We start from the raw sequence: 18,544 nt of genomic DNA, 5'->3' as shown, positions 1-18,544 counted from the left end.
GGTGTTCGATTAAGAAAGAGTGATTATTAAAAGCAATTCTTGAAATAAGTTGTTATGAAATAAGTGATTATGAAATAATTAAATCTACCGATTCAGTTCCTACTATCATTGGTTAATATAATTTTAATACCCTAAGCGGATTGTCTATTCCTATTTGGATACAAACTCAATGACAAGCGCGGTGAAGTTTGTTAGATGTATGATCCTATTGTCCGAATTAAGCAAACGGGATAAGTTTTCATGGATTAAGCAAACATGATTGATCAGACACAAAAAAGAATTAAGCAAACGTGACGTGCCTATGTTAGGATCATACAATCAACCAAATTGAATCAATAAATTTCATGCAATCGAATTGAGCATACAAGAACACAAAATATCATTGAAAGGAATTAAACTAAAATTAACATTATAATAATCTCAAGTTTTGGAACCTGAATTACGGCAGATCGAATCAGAGGGATTAGTTTTCTATGGAATTCGTACAAGCTTTCAAATTTTTGTGAATAGTGATACCGTGTACTGTTTTTGGCTGCTTAGGTTATAGGAAAAGTAGAATAACCCTAATTTGGTCAAAACATAACCCAAACCCAAACTAAATAACCCAACACAAAATATAACTCTAATGCTGAAGGCTTCAACGGATTTTTCAACCATGCTACAGTCTGAATTAGCTTCTGACTTCTTCATGAAAGTCGCAGCTCTTTCTCTTAGCTTTCCAACGACTGGTAGAACTCCTAGATCCGATACTCCTAGCTCCAGTTATGAATTTATTCGTGCAGACTGCTAATGCTGAAAATAAACTGCGAAAAACAAATAAGTGTAAAAATAAGATAAATTATAAAAACAAATTAAAAGGGAAAAATAACCAAACTAAAACATGGAAATGCATAAGTATAAATATAGAAGAATGTGCATCAAAATGCACTGATCAAATTCCCCCACACTTGAACTTTTGCACTCCGAGCAAAATTTAAAATAAAACAAAGAAAACACAAACACATCATTAGTTACTCATCCTAGGCTACAAGTCTTCTTCGGTTAAGTTTGCATCAATAGGTACTAATCTTGCACACTAAGGATATCGTAGGAACACTAATCCATAATTGTGCAGTCATAAACCTCCTGAATACACAAATAAACTCGAATCATGTTATTATGTTAAAGCCTAACTTACTCATCATTCTTTTTGCTCTTTTTCATTCAGGCGCAATCACATTAAGCCCGTTATCTCCACACACCCATAACAAGGCGACCGGTTAGTGACTCTGATCCTTTTTGCATGGGATTCTAGTACTTACGTGGCATAACCCTTTGCTTACTCAGTTGTAGTTGCGGGGGATCGGACCGTAATCCTCCCTACCAAGTTCAACACCAGAAACCGCTGAACCAACTGACAACGAGTCTTATTTTCAAATATATTTTTTTGAAGGTTCTACATCCGTTGGGTTAAGTGACCGGGCGAGGGTCACCAAACTTAGAAGGTGCATTCCCTTTTCTTTCTTTTTTTTCTTTTTCAGAACACTCACTTATATTCATCGGCTTCCCTGCGTAGAGTGTGTGTGAGATGATGCTGACTGCTGAAATAAATTACTCAAGAGCTGTCAGAGAATGAGAATTTAAGGCTAAAACATAATAAGAATTCGAATTAATTTCCATATGCAGGAGACTTACGGTGTTAAGACGATACCGATCTTGTGAATTTTTCCCAAGTCTCCGCAAACTAATATCAAATTAGTCAAGAAGATGCATTTTTTTATTTTTTTATGACTGAAAACAAACAAAACACTAACAAAAACAAGGAAAACAAACGATTTCCCTCCCCCACACTTAAAATAAGCATTGCCCTTAATGAAAAGACATTACTAATAAAGTAGAGAGAAGGAAAGAAAGACTCCCTGATTAAGTTGCAGGGTAGTTAGGTGCTTCCAAAGAAAGCTCCTCTATGCTGACATCTTCAGTCATTGAACTTTCATGGAATAGCTTCAAGCGTTACCCATTGACTTTGAAAGTCTTGTTAGTACCTGCACTTTTTATTTCTACTGCACCATAAGGGAAAACATTAGTAATAACAAAAGGGCAAATCCATTTGGATCGAAGTTTCCCAGCCATAAGCTTAAGGCGGGAGTTAAACAGTAAAACCTGTTGGCCCACAGAAAATTCCTTCCTAGAAATCATTTTATCATGGAAGTGCTTAGTTTTCTCTTTATAAATCCTAGAGCTTTCATAAGCCTCTAGTCTAAGCTCTTCCGGCTGTTGTAATTGGAGTTTTCTTTCAATACCTGCTTGTTGCATCTCCAAATTACAACTTTTCACTGCCCAACAAGAACGGTGTTCTATCTCAATAGGAAGATGACATGCCTTACCAAAAACAAGTCGATAAGGAGATATCCCAATGGGTGTCTTGAAAGTTATTCTTTGGGCCCAAAGTGCGTCTTCTAAACGACGGCTCCAGTCCTTCCTGTTTGGCTGTACCATTTCTTCTAAAACCTTTTTGATCTCCCTATTTGAGACCTCAGCTTGCCCATTAGTTTTGGGTGATATGCAATAGAGACTCTATGCACAACTCCATAGTTCTGGAGCAAAGCTTCCATGGTGCGGTTACAGAAATGAGTGCCTTGGTCACTTATGATAGCTCGTGGTATTCCAAACCTGCAAAAGATATTAGACCTGACAAAATCTGTAACAACTCTAGAATCATTAGTCCTAGTGGGGATAGCTTCCACCCACTTTGAAACATAATCAACAGCAAGCAAAATGTAAAGGAAACCAAATGATACAGGAAAGGGACCCATGAAGTCAATTCCCCATACATCAAATACCTCACAGAAAAGCATAGGCTGCAGAGGCATTTCACTCTTGCGAGTGATGTTTGTACCTACTACCTGGAACTCTTTACAAGTGCGGTAAGTCTCATAAGCATCCTTAAAAACAGTTGGCCAATAGAAATCTGAATCAAGGACTTTTCTTGCAGTCCTTTGCGGACCAAAGTGTTCGCCGACTTGAGATGCATGAGAAAATTTCAAAATGGATTCAATCTCATAGTCGAGGACACATCTCCTAATTACCTGATCACTACCAAACTTCCAAAGATATGGATCATCCCAAACATAATATTTGGCATCACTCTTGAGTTTGTGAATCTGTGATCTAGATGCACCTGTAGGAAAAACACCAGCAACAAGAAAATTAACAATGTCAGCAAACCAAGGTGTAATCCCATGCAAAAGAAAAAGCAGCTCATCAGGAAAGTCATCGGGAATAGGAAAAGGATATGCATATCTCTCTATTCTGCTCAAGTGGTCAACCACTAAGTTCTCAACTCCACTTTTGTCTTTAATCTCTACATTAAATTCTTGGAGCAACAACATCCACCGAATCAATCTCAGTTTTGCATCCGGCTTCTTCAACAAGTACTTTAATGCTGCATGGTCAGTAAAAACAACAACCTTAGAACCTAGCAAATATGATCTGAATTTATCAAGAGCAAAAACAATAGCTAGCAGTTCTTTTTCAGTGGTAGTGTAATTTGACTGTGCGGAATCTAAAGTTCTAGAAGCATAGTAAACAACATGGGCAACCCTGTCAACCCTTTGTGCAAGGACAGCCCCAACATCATAATTAGACGTATCACACATAATCTCCAAAGGGAGGGTCCAGTCCGGTGGCTGGATTATGGGAGCGGAGGTCAATGCTTTCTTCAAGAAGTCAAACGCTTGTTTGCATTTGTCATCAAAGTTGAAAGTGACATCATTCTTCAACAAGTTTGTCAGCGGAAAAGCTATCTTGCTGAAATCCTTGATGAAACGCATGTAAAAACCTGCATGACCAAGAAAAGAACGAATCTCGCGAACGCAAGAAGGGTAAGGCAGTGTAGAAATCACATCTATTTTAGTAGGGTCAATAGAAATTCCTTTTTCTGAAATTATGTGACCCAATACAATTCCCTGATCAACCATAAAGTGGAATTTTTCATAATTTAAAACGAGATCAGTTTTGATGCATCTTTCTAAAATCAAGCTTAAATTGCTCAAGCATGCATCAAAAGAGGAACCATAGACAGTGAAATCGTCCATAAAGACTTCCATGCAATTTTCAATGAAATCAGAAAAAATGCTAATCATGCATCGCTGGAAAGTTCCAGGAGCATTGCAAAGACCAAAAGGCATCCTCCTGTAAGCAAAAGTACCGAAGGGATAAGTAAAAGTGGTCTTCTCTTGATCTTCCGGTGCAATATGAATCAGAAAGTAACCTGAAAAACCATCAAGAAAACAGTAATGTGATTTACCAGCAAGCCGTTCAAGCATTTAGTCAATGAACGGTAAAGGAAAGTGATCCTTTCTCGTAGCCTGGTTCAATCTCCTGTAATCAATGCAAACTCTCCAGCTGTTCTGAACTCTAGTGGCAACAAGTTCATTCTTTTCATTTTTTACCACTGTGAGTCCTGATTTCTTAGGTACAACATGTACTGGGCTTACCCATTTACTGTTAGAGATAGGATAAATGACACCTGCTTGCAAGAGTTTGGTTACCTCCTTCTTCACAACATCAAGAATCAAAGGATTAAGCCTCCTTTGGGGCTGCCTTACTATTTTCGCTCCGTCCTCAAGTAATATCCTGTGCATGCACATCGACAGACTAATACCTGGGAGGTCGGCTAATGTCCACCCGATTGCCTTCTTGTGCTTCTTTAAAACCTGCAAAAGCTTGTCTTCTTGATCGAAATCAAGGTTAGAAGAAATAATAACAGAGAGTTTTTCATTAGTCTCCAAATAAGCGTATTTCAGGTTTTCAGGGAGCTGTTTCAGCTCTAAAAACGGGGGTTGCTCGATGGATGGAATGCTTGGGGAAGCCGGGATGTCAAGAGCATCAACTGCAAAAACAACTTCATTGGCAACAACTTCACTTGTAGGAAATGTATCAGGCTGCAAGGCAACATCAATCTCAGCACACACAACATAAAGGTTAGTGTCAGTACAATCAACACATGAGTAAATATCATTGAAACCAGATAAAGATGGAAAATCAAGTGAAAATAAATCAGAACAAGTGTCCTCAACCAGCTCAAATATCAATTCCATATGAAAAATGGAATGCTCTTCCAAGGGGTGTTTCAATGCATCGAAAATGTTAAATTTTGTGACAATGTCACCAAATTCCATGGACATGGTTCCATCGTCAACATCAATTTTTGTCTTCGCCGTTTTCGTGAACGGTCTGCCTAAAATGATGGGAGCTCTGCTTGTCTTAGTCTCTCCTTCCATGTCCAGAATGTAAAAATCTGCAGGAAAAATTAAATCGTTAACTTCGACAAGGACATCTTCCATTACGCCAGTCGGGCGTGCATTGCTCCTGTTCGCCAGTTGGACGATCAAACCTATATGTTGCAAAGGACCAAGGTTAAGATTATTATAAATATAAGTAGGCATAACATTAATGCCCACTCCCAAATCAAGCATGCAATTCTCGAATTTACTATCCCCGATGGTACAAGGGACAGTAAAAGTTCCCGGATCCTTCTGCTTTTGTGGCAAGAGCTGAGTGGTGGCTGAAACATTTTTCTCGCCTGTAACTTTTTCAGATGAAGGCTTGGGCTGAATAAAAGCAGAAATATTTCTTCCCAAGTTAACTCTCTTATTTCCTTTAATCCTCCTCTTATTTGTACATAAATTCTTCAGAAACTTTGCATACTTAGGAACCTGTTTAATTACATCAAGAAGCAGAATATTTACCGCAACTTTTCTAAAAACATCCAATATCTCTCTTTCCTTGTCTCCCTCCTCAATTCTTTTATTTTTCAGAACTCTATGTGGGAAGGGGACTGGTGGCACATACTCATTTTCTTTAATTTTTTCAGATGAAACATGTTCAGATGGAGTAGGTTCAGGTTCAGATGCTACCTCAATAATTTTTTTTTATTTTTTTCAGGGGTTGTTTCTGTAACCTTTCCAGATCTCAATGAAATCGCACTCACATTAGCATTAGAATCCTTTGGATTGACAACTGTTTAGGCTGGAAGCTGGTTCGACCCTTGGGCTTGCATGTTATTTATTTGAGTAGCAAGTTGTCCCATTTGCGTGTTCAAGGTCTGAATGCTAGAATCGGTCCTTTGTTGGAATTGGAGATTGTTGGCGGCCATTTGTTTGACAAGATCTTCTAAGGATGGTCCGGAAGGTGCAGGGTCAACGACTTGAGGTGGGTTCTGTTGTGGGTTTCCATATCGAAGGTTGGGATGGTTCCTCCAATTGGGATGGTATTTGTTGGTGGACAGGTCAGGAGTATTATTGTACCTGTTTTGATTGTAAAGGTTGGCTGCATAAGCATGAGGCAACTTAGTAATGGACTCGTGTCTCAGAATAGGACAAGTATCGGTCGGGTGCTTATGAGAAGTACAAATACCACACACTGTTGTTGTTTAAGGTTTTGCTACTGCCAACTGTTTGACTAAGGCAGTGAGCTCATCAATTATGGTCTCTAAAGCTTTGTTGGAAGAAACCTGAATTTGATTTACGCCTTTGCTTTGCACATAATTGTCTCTAGTAGTGAACTATTGAGAATTAAGGGACATATTTTCAATAAGGGCTTTGGCAACAGCTGGAGTCTTATCAACAAGTGCTCCACCACTAGCAACATCAAGAATGTTCCTATCCATCAGTATCAAACCCTTATAAAAGTACTAGATGAGTAGTTGCTCGGTGATCTGGTGTTGAGGGCAGTTGGATACCAAGTGTTTGAATCTCTCCCAATACTCGGTTAATGACTCATTACTCTGTCTAATACCACAAATCTCCTTTCTTATCGAGGCAGCTCTGGAGGCAGGAAAATATCTCTCTAAGAACACTTTTTTCAGGGCATTCCAGCTTGCAATTGAATTTGGCTCGAGATAATATATCCAATCCTTTGCTGCACCCTGCAATGAAAAAGGAAAAGCTCGAAGTTTGATGTGATTTTCAGTTATTCCTTCAGGCCTCAACGGTGTAGAGCACACAACCTGGAATTCTTTGAGATGTTTATGTGGATCCTCACCTGCAAGACCACTAAACTTGGGTAACAAGTGTATTAGACCAGATTTTAGTTCAAAAGGAGTGTTAGCATCAGGATATTCAATACACAGGCCATTATAATTCACATCAGGGGCAGCTAACTGCCTTAAAGTTCTTTGGTCATCCATAGTCAAAAACAAACACAATGAAGGAAAATGATTAAAATAAATTCAGAAAAATAAACTAACACCGAAATTAATCTAATGACTTAAAATTAGAATTTTAAGATTTTTTTTGATTTTTTTCGACTCTGTGAAAACAGTATAAAATTCATAAAAAATAGAAAAAAAGAGGAATTTGGGAAATATCGATTTTCCCAAATACCGATTTTTTTTTTCACTTTTTGGACTCTAAAACGCGAGTTGGGCAGAACCGTGAGGAATCTAGGACCTAGACGCATAGGCACTAAACCTATGACTCTAAAAACGATTAATATAATCAAGAACCCCCGACAATGGCACCAATTTGATCCGCTGTCGCGCGTGGGTCAAAACGAGTGTTTTTCAAAAACGTAGTACGACGATAATTTTAACTCGGATATCGTTCTCACAAGGATTCTTGATTATTATTATCCAAAGGTAAATCGAATTAAGGGGGGGTTGTTTGGTTTGGTGTTCGATTAAGAAAAAGTGATTATTAAAAGCAATTCTTGAAATAAGTTGTTATGAAATAAGTGATTATGAAATAATTCAATCTACCGATTCAGTTCCTACTATCATCGATTAATATAATTTTAATACCCTAAGCGGATTGTCTATTCCTATTTGGATACAAACTCAATGACAAGCGCGATGAAGTTTGCGAGATGTATGATCCTATTGTCTGAATTAAGCAAACGAGATAAGTTTTTCATGGATTAAGCAAACATGATTGATCAGACACAAAAACGAATTAAGCAAACGTGACGTGCCTATGTTAGGATCATACAATCAACCAAATTGAATCAATATATTTCATGCAATCGAATTAAGCATACAAGAACACAAAATATCATTGAAAGGAATTAAACTAAAATTAACATTATAATAAGCTCAAGTTTTGGAACCTGAATTACGGCAGATCGAATCAGAGGGATTAGTTCTCCATGGAATTCGTACAAGCTTTCAAATTTTCGTGAATAGTGATACCTTGTACTGTTTTCGGTTGCTTAGGTTATAGGAAAAGTAGAATAACCCTAATTTGGTCAAAACATAACCCAAACCCAAACTAAATAACCCAACACAAAATATAAATCTAATGCTGAAGGCTCAACTAATTTTTTAAACATGCTACAGTCCGAATTAGATTCTGATTTCTTCATGAAAATCGTAGCTCTTTCTCTTAGCTTTCCAACAACTGGTAACACGCCTCGATTTGATACTCCTAGCTCCAGTTATGAATTTATTCGTGCAGACTGCTAATGCTGAAAATAAACTGCGACAAACAAATAAGTGTAAAAATAAGATAAATTATAAAAATACATTAAAAGGGAAAAATAATCAAACTAAAACATGGAAATGCATAAGTATAAATATAGAAGAATGTGCATCAAAATGCACTGATCACTGTCATGTCGGTACCACCTCCTATGATACACACTACTCCATACCAAGAAGAGCCCATCTTTCACGCCACTCCAAGTGAGTGTATGGGAGCATATGAGAAAATGGATGAATTCCAAGATCAATTCACCGAGATGCAAAGAGAGATTAAAGCCCTTAGGGGAAAAGATCTATTTGGGAAGAATGCTCATGATCTCTGCCTTGTGCCAAATGTCAAAATACTAGCCAAATTCAAAGTACCTGACTTTGAAAAATACAAAGGGGATTCTTGTCTGAGAAGCCACTTAATTATGTATGCCCGAAAAATATCCACTCAAACTGACAACCACCATTTGCTAATTCACTACTTTCAAGACAAGATGACTGGTGCCGCTCTCAAGTGGTACATGAACTTGGATAGTGCTTATATCTGCATATTCAATGAACTAGGCGAAGCTTTCATCAGGCAATACAAGTACAATGTCAACATGGTGCCTGATAGAGATCAACTTTGAGCTATGTCCCATAGAGACAAATAAACTTTTAAGGAATATGCACAAAGATGGCGCGAGGTTGCCGCCTAGATTTGTCCTCCTCTCGAAGAAAGCAAAATGACTAAGATTTACTTGAAGACTCTAACTCCTTTCTACTATGAACGAATTATAGCGAGTGCACCAAGTGACTTCATTGACATGGTGAATATGGGGATGCATCTCGAAGAAGGTGTCAGTGAGGGACGATTGGTTAAAGAAGGTGGTTCATCTAGAGGCATCAGAAAGTTCGGAGTTGGGTTCCCTAAGAAGAAAGAGCAAGACGCTAGTACGGTGGTACACAGAAGACCAAGGCAGAGATATCAACAACAACATATTGTAGCGGTAACTCCAGCCTACCAATCACAGTTCTTACAACAATCTCAACCATAAGTTCAACAACGACAAGAAAAACCACAATTTACACAACAACAACCTCAATACATCCAGCAGAATATCCCGTAACCACAACAATGGCCTTAGCAACAGACTCATCCATAATAGAATAATAATAAAGTTCAAAGAAGGCCGCAATTTGATTTGATACCTATGACTTACACAAAATTATTCCTATTTTTGGTCGACAAGAAACAAATTCAAACTAGACCTCCTCCCCTTATTCTAGAAAAACTTTTGTATTGGTACAAAGCTGACCAATTTTGCACCTACCACCAAGGGGCACCCGTACACAATCTAGAAAATTGTTATGGCTTGAAGTCTGATGTCCAAAGATTGATCAAAAGCGGCATTCTGTCTTTCAGAGATGTCAACCCTAATCTATAAGTCAATCCCCTACCTCAACATGGAGGAGCTTCTATCAACATGGTGGAAGGTTATCCCGATACTTTCAGAGTTTAAGATGTATGTTATCTAGAGGGAGATCTAGTTGAGATGCACCTTAAGTTTGGTGAGCTATCTATATGACGCCACACAACTATGCAGCTTATGGACTTTTCCGTACAAATCTTCATGGTTGTCGCATTTTAAGGGAAGATTTGAAAAGAGAAATAGACAACTGGCTTGTCCGAGTTTATAGAAACCGGAACTTCAATCAAGTTAATATGGTTGAAGGCTGTCAAGGTAATTACTAAGTCTACGATGTGAGATTTATGAGAGGATCTTTGGTTGAGATGCACAAAAGTTTGTTTCGGCTTTTTTTATTCCATCACCTGATTATACCACCTGTGAAGTTTGCTCGACAAACCCAGGTGCATGTCCCCTTGTACGACAGGATATACAAGAATGGTTGGACATAAGAACTATCACCGTTGTCCACCCCAGAAATCTCTAGAACAATTTAAATGTTATAATCCCTCAGTTCAACATTCCCGAACCCTTGGAGATCACATTCGATAATCGCAACTCTACAAAGTCGCCTTTGGTTATCTACTTACCAGGCCCAACTCCGTACCAATATGACAAAGTCGTACTCTACAAGTACCAAGCAACCATGATCAAAGATGGAAAGGAGGTTCCTCTACCCTCTATGTCTTCTGTCGTTAACATTTCCAATGTAAGTGGTGTCACAAGAAGCGGGCGTGTATTCACTATGGTACCACCAAGAAATGTTGAAGCTTTAGTTGGGAAGAAAATGCAAGTTAAGATGTCAACTATGAGCAATACACATGATGTTGTAGAAGAGCCCAACATAACTAATATCAATTAAGAATTCAATGAGGTTTTGAGATTGATCAAGAAGAGCGAATACAAAATTGTGGACCAGCTCCTACAAACCCTTCCAAGATATCTGTTTTATCCCTGCCAATGAGTTCCGAGGCTCATAGGGAGGCTCTACCAAAAGTTCTCGAGCAAGCTTATGACGACCATAATGTAACGATTGACCAATTCGACAACATCGTCGTCAACATAACTGCCTGCAACAATTTGAGCTTCAGTCATGAAGAACTCCCAGTATAAGGCAAGGATCACAATGTAGCTTTGCATATTTCCATGAATTTCCTTACTGATTATCTATCTGGTGTATTGGTAGACACATGTTCTTCACTCAACGTCATGCCAAAATCAACTTTGTCTAGATTAACTTTTCAAGGAGCTCCTATGAGATCTAGTGGGGTTATTATCAAAGCTTTTGATGGCTCTAGAAAGACTGTCATCGGTAAAGTGGATCTCCCCATGACCATTGGCCCACATACCTTTCAAATCACCTTTCAAGTGATGGATATCCATGCTTCTTACAGTTGTTTGTTGGGTCTCCCTTGGATCCATGAAGCAATGATTGTCACTTTAACTCTTCATCAGAGGCCCAAATTTGTAAGAAAAAGGAAGTTAGTCACAATATATGGAGAAGAAGCTTTAGTGGTGAGCCACATATCATCATTTTCTTTCGTCGATGCCAAGGACGAGGTTGGAACCCAGTTTCAAACTCTATATATTACCTACAAGAACATACAATAGAATGGAGCTTCCATTTGTTCCTTCAATGATGCACGACAGTTAGTCAAAGATGGTTCAGCAGGTGGATGGGGACAAGTTGTGAGTCTCCCTGAAAACAAATTTCGTGAGGGCCTTGGCTTCTCACCTACATCTTCAAAGGATGTTCAATAAGACGCAGTTCTCCGTCCTATTCAAGAAACTTTCCAGAATGGAGGATTCATCAACCCTACTCAATTTAAGATAAATGTTGTCATTGAAGAAGACCCCTAAGAGGATGCACAGAGCTTCGTGACGCATGGGATGGTCTGCCAAAATTGGATAGTCGTTGATGTTCCTACAATTATTCATGTTTCTAAGTAATACTTTATTGTCATTTCAAAAATTCCTTTCGTTCTGCCCAAGACGTAAGAGTATTTTGTTGGGTTTTGTTTCAAGATCCCATTATCATTAATAAAAATGTTCGTTTTATCTTCCTTTTTGTTTTACTTTTTGCCTTTCGAAAAATGGTAACCTAAAACAAACAAACAAAAATCACTTTCAATATCTGCATGCAAATTCCATTATTTTTATCCTAAAAAACAAGCATAAATCATTGTGTCCAGATTAATCAATGTCACACCCATTGAAAGCAATGACCCTATGCCCTCTCCCAACTTTGATTTACCCGTATTTGAGGCCGAAGAAGAGAGTGATGAAGAGATTCCAAATGAGATCTCCTGGCTACTTGAGCAAGAAGAAAAGGTCATTCAGCCTCACAAAGAGTCAATAGAAGTGATTAACTTGGGTTACAAAGAAGATAGAAAGGAGGTCAAGATTGGGGCATTGCTTGTCCCGGATGTCAAGGAGAGAATGATAGATTTTCTCAGAGAATATACAGATGTGTTTGCTTGGTCTTATCAGGACATGCCAGGTCTTGATACTGATATTGTGGAGCATCATTTGCTGTTAAAATCATAATGTCTGCCGATTAAACAGAAGTTAAGAAGAACATGCCCAGACATGGCTCTCAAGATCAAAGAAGAGGTTCAAAAGCAAATTGATGTCGGTTTTCTTGTTACATCTGAGTATCCTCAATGGTTGTCCAACATGGTGCCCGATCCAAAGAAAGATGGCGAAGTTCTAATATGTGTCGACTAGAGAGATTTGAACAAGGCCAGTCCAAAGGATGATTTACCTTTATCTCATATTGATATGTTGGTCGACAACACTGCCAAGTTCAAGGTCTTTTCTTTCCTGGATGGATTCTCTAGTTACAATCAGATCAGAATAGCACCCAAAGATAGGGAGAAAACATCATATATTACACCTTGGGGAACATTTTACTATAGGGTGATCCCTTTCGGTGTGAAGAATGTTGGGGAAATCAATCAACGAGCCATGACGACACTCTTTCATGACATGGTGCACGAGGAAATTGAGGTCTATGTGGCCGACATGATTTCTAAGTTCAAGACTGAAGAGGAGCGTGTTGAGTATTTATTAAAGTTGTTTCAACGTCTGAGGAAGTACGAGCTCCGTATGAACCCCAACAAATCTACTTTCCGTGTCCGTTCAGGAAAGCTCCTAGGCTTCATCGTCAATCAACAAGGTATTGAGGTAGACCCTAATAAAATCAGAGCTATTCAAGAAATGACCGCACCAATAAAAAAGAAATAAGTGAGAGGATTCTTCGGACGTTTGAATGACATATCCCGATTTATATCTCACGTGACTGCTACTTGTGGGCCAATTTTCATGCTTCTTCGCAAAGATCAAGGTTGTGTGTGGACTGAAAACTTCCAGAAAGCTTTTGATAGTATCAACGAGTACCTGTTGGAGCCTCCTATTTTGATTCCTCTAGTGGATGGAAGACCTTTAATTATGTATTTGACCATATTAGAAGATTCCAAGGGTTGTGTTCTCGGTCAACAAGATGAAACTGGAAGAAAGGAGCATGCCATTTACTATTTGAGTAAGAAATTCATAGATTGTGAGTCTCGATACTTTATGCTCGAGAAGACTTGTTGCTCTTTAGCTTGGGTTTCCCGTCGTCTCTGCCAATATATGCTCAATTATACTACTTAGTTGATCTCAAAAATGAATCCAGTCAAGTACATCTTTGAAAAGCTTTCTTTAACTGGAAGAATTGCTCGTTGGCAGATGTTGTTGTCAGAATACGATATTGAGTACCAACCCAGAAGGCAATAAAAGGAAGTATCTTGGCTGACCATTTAGATCACCAACCAATTGACGACTATCAATCCATTCAATTTGACTTCCCTGACGAGGATGTAATGTATGAACTGTTGCCGAGTGAATAGACGTATCCAGAATCCCGTTAGGGCTTGATATTTGATGGAGTTGTTAATGCTTATGGAAATGGAATCGGGGCAGTCATTGTCACTCCTCACGGTTCTCATATTCCATTTACCGTAAGATTTACATTCACTTGTACAAACAACATGGAAGAGTATGAAGCATGCATTATGGGTCTTGAAGAGGCTATCGACTTGAGAATCAAAATTATGAATGTATATAGAGATTCAGTTTTGGTGATTAATCAAATCAAAGGAGAATGGGAAACCCGTCAGCCTGGTTTGATTCCTTACAAAGATTATGTGAGGAGGTTATCAACTTTCTTCAACCAAATTGAATTTCATCATATACCTCGTGAGTAGAATCAAATAGCAGATGTTCAGGCAACTTTATCCTCCATGATTGTTGTGAACTAGTGGAATGATGTGCCCACAATAAATGTTATGTGCCTTGACAGACCTGCTCATGTGTTCGATGCAGAAGAGGTCATTGATGAGAAACCATGGTATCATGATATTAAATGCTTTATTCAAAGACAAGAATACCCATCTAGGGGATCAAACAAAGGTAAGAAGACTCTTAAAAGGTTGGTTGGTACCTTATTTCTGAATGAAGACATGTTGTACAAAAGAAACTATTGGCTGACAATGGAATCTGACTGCTGCAAATATGTGAAGAAGTGCCATAAATGTCAGGTTTATGCTGATAAGATTCATGTGCCTCCAACTCTTCTCAATGTTATCTCCTCTTCTTGGCCTTTCTCTATGTGGGAAATTGACATGATTGGTACGATAGAACCTAAAGCTTCGAATGACCATCGTTCATTCTGGTGGACATTGATTACTTTACCAAATGGGTTGAAGTTGCATCATACGCCAATATGACCAATCAAGTGGTGGTCTGATATATCAAGAATCAACTAATATGCCATTATGGTGTTCGAAGTAAGATTGTTATTGATAATGGATCAAACTTAAACAACAAGATGATGAAAGAAATGTGTGCATAATTCAAGATTGAAAACCATAGCTCATCTTCTTACAGAACCAAGATGAATGGGGTCGTTGAAGCTGCGAATAAGAATATAAAGAAGATCGTCCAAAAAATGGTTTTGACTTACAAGGACTAGCATGAGATGCTCCCTTTTGCTCTACATGGGTATCGTACTTCCGTCTGCACTTCAATTGGGGCAACCCCTTTCTCTCTTGTATATCGCATGGAATCAGTGCTCCCCGTGGAGGTTGAGATCCCGTCAATGAGGGTCTTGATGGAAGCAGAAATGTTTGAGGCTGAATGGTGTCAGAGTAGATTCGATTAGTTGAATTTAATTGAAGAAAAAAGGATGACGACTTTATGCCATGGTCAATTGTATCAACAAAGGATGAAGAAAGCTTTTGATAAGAAGGTTCGACCTCGCGTGTTCCGAGAAGGCGACCTCGCGTGTACAGAGAAGGCAAAAGTTATAGACATAAATAGAAAATGATTATCCCGGTAGATTGACACCCGCAAGGGGCAATCTAGGCAAAAGTTAGGGATTATGGTAAGTAACTACATCAGGCCAAACTTGATCAATTTAAAGCGACCTCACCCATCAAAGTTTTCTCAATTAAATTACTCTCACCAGAAGTTCAAATACAATGGATTTCAATGTTGATAGGGGGAATAATGGCCATTGCATTTTAATGTAGCCTTTTCCTGTATTTACCATTTTTCATCTTTGTAAAAGGATCCATGGAGTCCTGCCATTGGCAGACTACCATTCCTTTAATAAAAATCGAGACTTTATCCATTTATTTGCAACTCTTATTTTACTTCCTTCTTGCTTTTAAGAAGTGCATGTGTGTTTCTTTTAATTTATGAACATAATAAGGAATGTCAACAGTAATCCCATAAAAGGTTGGATCCTTATGTGCGGAGCTCAGTGTTTTCTTAAAATAATGTCTTTATTATTCCTAATGGAATTGTAGCAACGAATGATTCTTGCTCCTTTAGGAGACCTTTCCTCCATTTGGCACCATTATGTTAATATCCCTAGAGAAGATTGGGGTTAAAGGAAAACTTTACTCCATTGACGACTCATTGTTTTATCTCAAGTGAGGTTTCCATCCTGTTGAGATTAGCCAAGTGTTAATTTGTACTGAGATGTTTATTTCATCTCCAGTTCATCTACTATTGCCAATTTTGTCCGCATAAACATAACACGCATTCACGCATGCATATACATCATGCGTAATTAAATTTATAATTCATATTCATATTGCATCCTCTGTGTTGCTTTACTTAACTTAGCTATGTTTATCCCCCAAGTGATATATATCTCCTCTCTTCAGGAAAGTCTTCGACCTTAAGCAGAAAGTGTATACCCGTTCTAAATCCCCACTAAGTTTGTTCCTCGTGAAGGTTTTGATTTAGCTCTCCTTTCCATACTAGGATAGGATGAATACCCAGTTTGAGATCATTCCTCACTAAGAAGAGCCTTGTTTGACTATCCTCTCCAGTTTATTCCTGGATTGAACCTGATCTCTGACAGGTCTGATATTGAATCTCTCTAGGTTGTAAAAACCCAGATTGATGGTACATTTATTTTGCACCTCAAAATACTTCGATCCCCCGTGAAAAACTTGTTTATGGTTCCCCATCAAAGACAAATTTTGTTTCCCTAGCAGTGTTCTTGTAACACTCTCTTTGAAATCCCTACCTAACAACAAGTGGCAGTCTCTTTATTTGAGAAGTTTGTTTTGTTCCCATATTTTGTTTCGAATGACAAATGATAGTCTCTTTTCCGAGAAGTTTGTCTCTTTCCAGTGAAGTTTTGAACATGTATCAACTTCTTTATTCTTCCATCAAATGGTTATCTCTCTGGAAGATTCCTATCAGAGAAGTTTTTTGGAGTTTATTTACCCTTTTCAAGTAGAAGACTTGATTAAAGAAGAAATTGAAACCCATTTATGGCATACAACCCGAATCGTGTGGAAATTTATTCGATAACAATTGGCAGTCTCTTTATTTGAGAAGCTTGTTTCGTTTTGGATGACAAACTGAGGTCTTTACCGAGAAGTTTGTCTATCCCTGGTGAGGTCCTTTCACCAAATGGTTATCTCTCCAGAAAATTCCCGTCAGAGAATTTTGTTGGAGCTCTTTTACCCTTTTCAAGAGGAAGTCTTGATTAAAGAAGAAACTGAGACCTGTTTGTGGCATACAACCCGAATCGTTTGGGGAAGTTTACTTACCCTTTTCAAGAGGAAGTCTTTATTAAAGAAGAAATAGAGACTCATTCGCGGCATAGAACCCGAATAGTTTGTTGAAATTTATTTATCCTTTTCAAGTGGAATACTTGATTAAAGAAGAAATGGAAACTCGTTTGTGGCATACAACCCGGGTCATGGTTGAAGTTTATCCGACAACAAATTGAAGTCTCTTCTCTGAGAAGTTTGTCCATTCCCTAGTTGAAGTTTATCAACATATCAATTACTCTTATTTCAAATGGATACCTCTCCGGGAAAATCCCGTCAGAGAAGTTTATCGAAAAGTATCAATATTGCTTTATCTTCCCCATGGTGAAGTTAACTACGACTAATGGAAGTTTCCCCAGTAAGTCCGTTATCAAAATCATCCTCTCATCAAATGGCCATCTCTCTGAAAAATTCCTTCTAGAGAAGTTTGACGAGATTCCTTTTTCTCTTCACTTAAGAAATTTGTTTTGAAGATCCTCGGTGGAGTCATTGGTTCCCATCTCCCATTTAGTGATCACCCTTTTCTCAAATGAAAGTCTATTAAAGAAGAAACTGGATCCTTTTTCCAATATTGGAAGTTGATTCTCACTCAATTATCAGAACTTATGTTCTTGTTCCCTGGTGGAGTGTTAATTTTATCCTCATTCATTTAAGCACTTTCCCTAGTTTGTTAACCTTTGGTGTTATTCCCCGGTGTTAGTCCCTCTTCTATCTGCTTGGTTTCTCCTACAGTAGTGTGTCTCATGTGGCATCATTACCCATGGAATTCAGAGTCTTGCATTCACATCATATCATAAGCATCATTGCGGTATCTTAGGGTCAAAAATTGTGCATTTTAATATTTAAGTCTCTAAAATCTCGTCGAGATGAAGATTTCAACCTTCATATCTCTGGATGGATGAAACTTAAATAGGGGCAGCTGTAATATCCTAATTTCACCCACTAAGATCCCTTATCGTTTGTATCATCTGCATAACATCAATGTAATCAAATACTTTTGGGTATACCCGTATGCTCTGATAACCCCACAAAAATACAAAAAATATATATGCCCTGTTTTACTTTGTTTGTAAGATAGGGTTTTGGCATCAAGAAGTTCAGAGAATGGATCAATCAAGGCTTAGTCTTGTTTTTCTTTGTTTGCAAGATAGGGTTTTGGCATCAAGAAGTTCAGTGAATGGGTCAATCATGGCTTAGTATGATCATAAACATCTCAAGGTGAACAAAAGTCTCCCCCCATCAACAATCAAAGTTTGTACTCAATTCAAGTTCATCAAGCCATAATTCATTTGGTACTCCAAATTAGAGTTTTTGGTCAAAATCGACTTAATGATGACTTTTTGATGAAAGCATGATCTAGGTCCTCAAATTTGCTCTCATAACCCGCTCATGTAATTCAAATGGCTCAGGAAGTTAGGCTCATTAACAGATAAATTTTTTGAACTCAACTGATGAAAAGTCAACAAGTGCCTAAAGTCAAAGTTTGACTTTTAAGATTCTTGGTTAACTATGGACTTTTCAAGTCAAGG

At 38.2% G+C, this 18,544-nt stretch overlaps 1 protein-coding gene across 1 annotated transcript; it reads left to right on the top strand.

The window, feature by feature from the left end:
* Positions 1-12,864: 12,864 nt before the first annotated feature.
* On the top strand, positions 12,865-14,144 carry LOC127103458 (uncharacterized). Its single transcript, XM_051040714.1, has 2 exons — positions 12,865-13,083; positions 13,809-14,144. Exons 1-2 carry the CDS (start codon positions 12,865-12,867, stop codon positions 14,142-14,144), a joined length of 555 nt encoding a protein of 184 aa, XP_050896671.1.
* Positions 14,145-18,544: the final 4,400 nt, after the last annotated feature.

Source organism: Lathyrus oleraceus, chromosome 7 (assembly GCF_024323335.1).
Source record: "Lathyrus oleraceus cultivar Zhongwan6 chromosome 7, CAAS_Psat_ZW6_1.0, whole genome shotgun sequence".
NCBI lineage: Eukaryota > Viridiplantae > Streptophyta > Magnoliopsida > Fabales > Fabaceae > Lathyrus > Lathyrus oleraceus.
The sequence above is the reverse complement of the archived record's forward strand: the minus strand, read 5'-3'. Positions and strand labels throughout refer to the sequence as shown.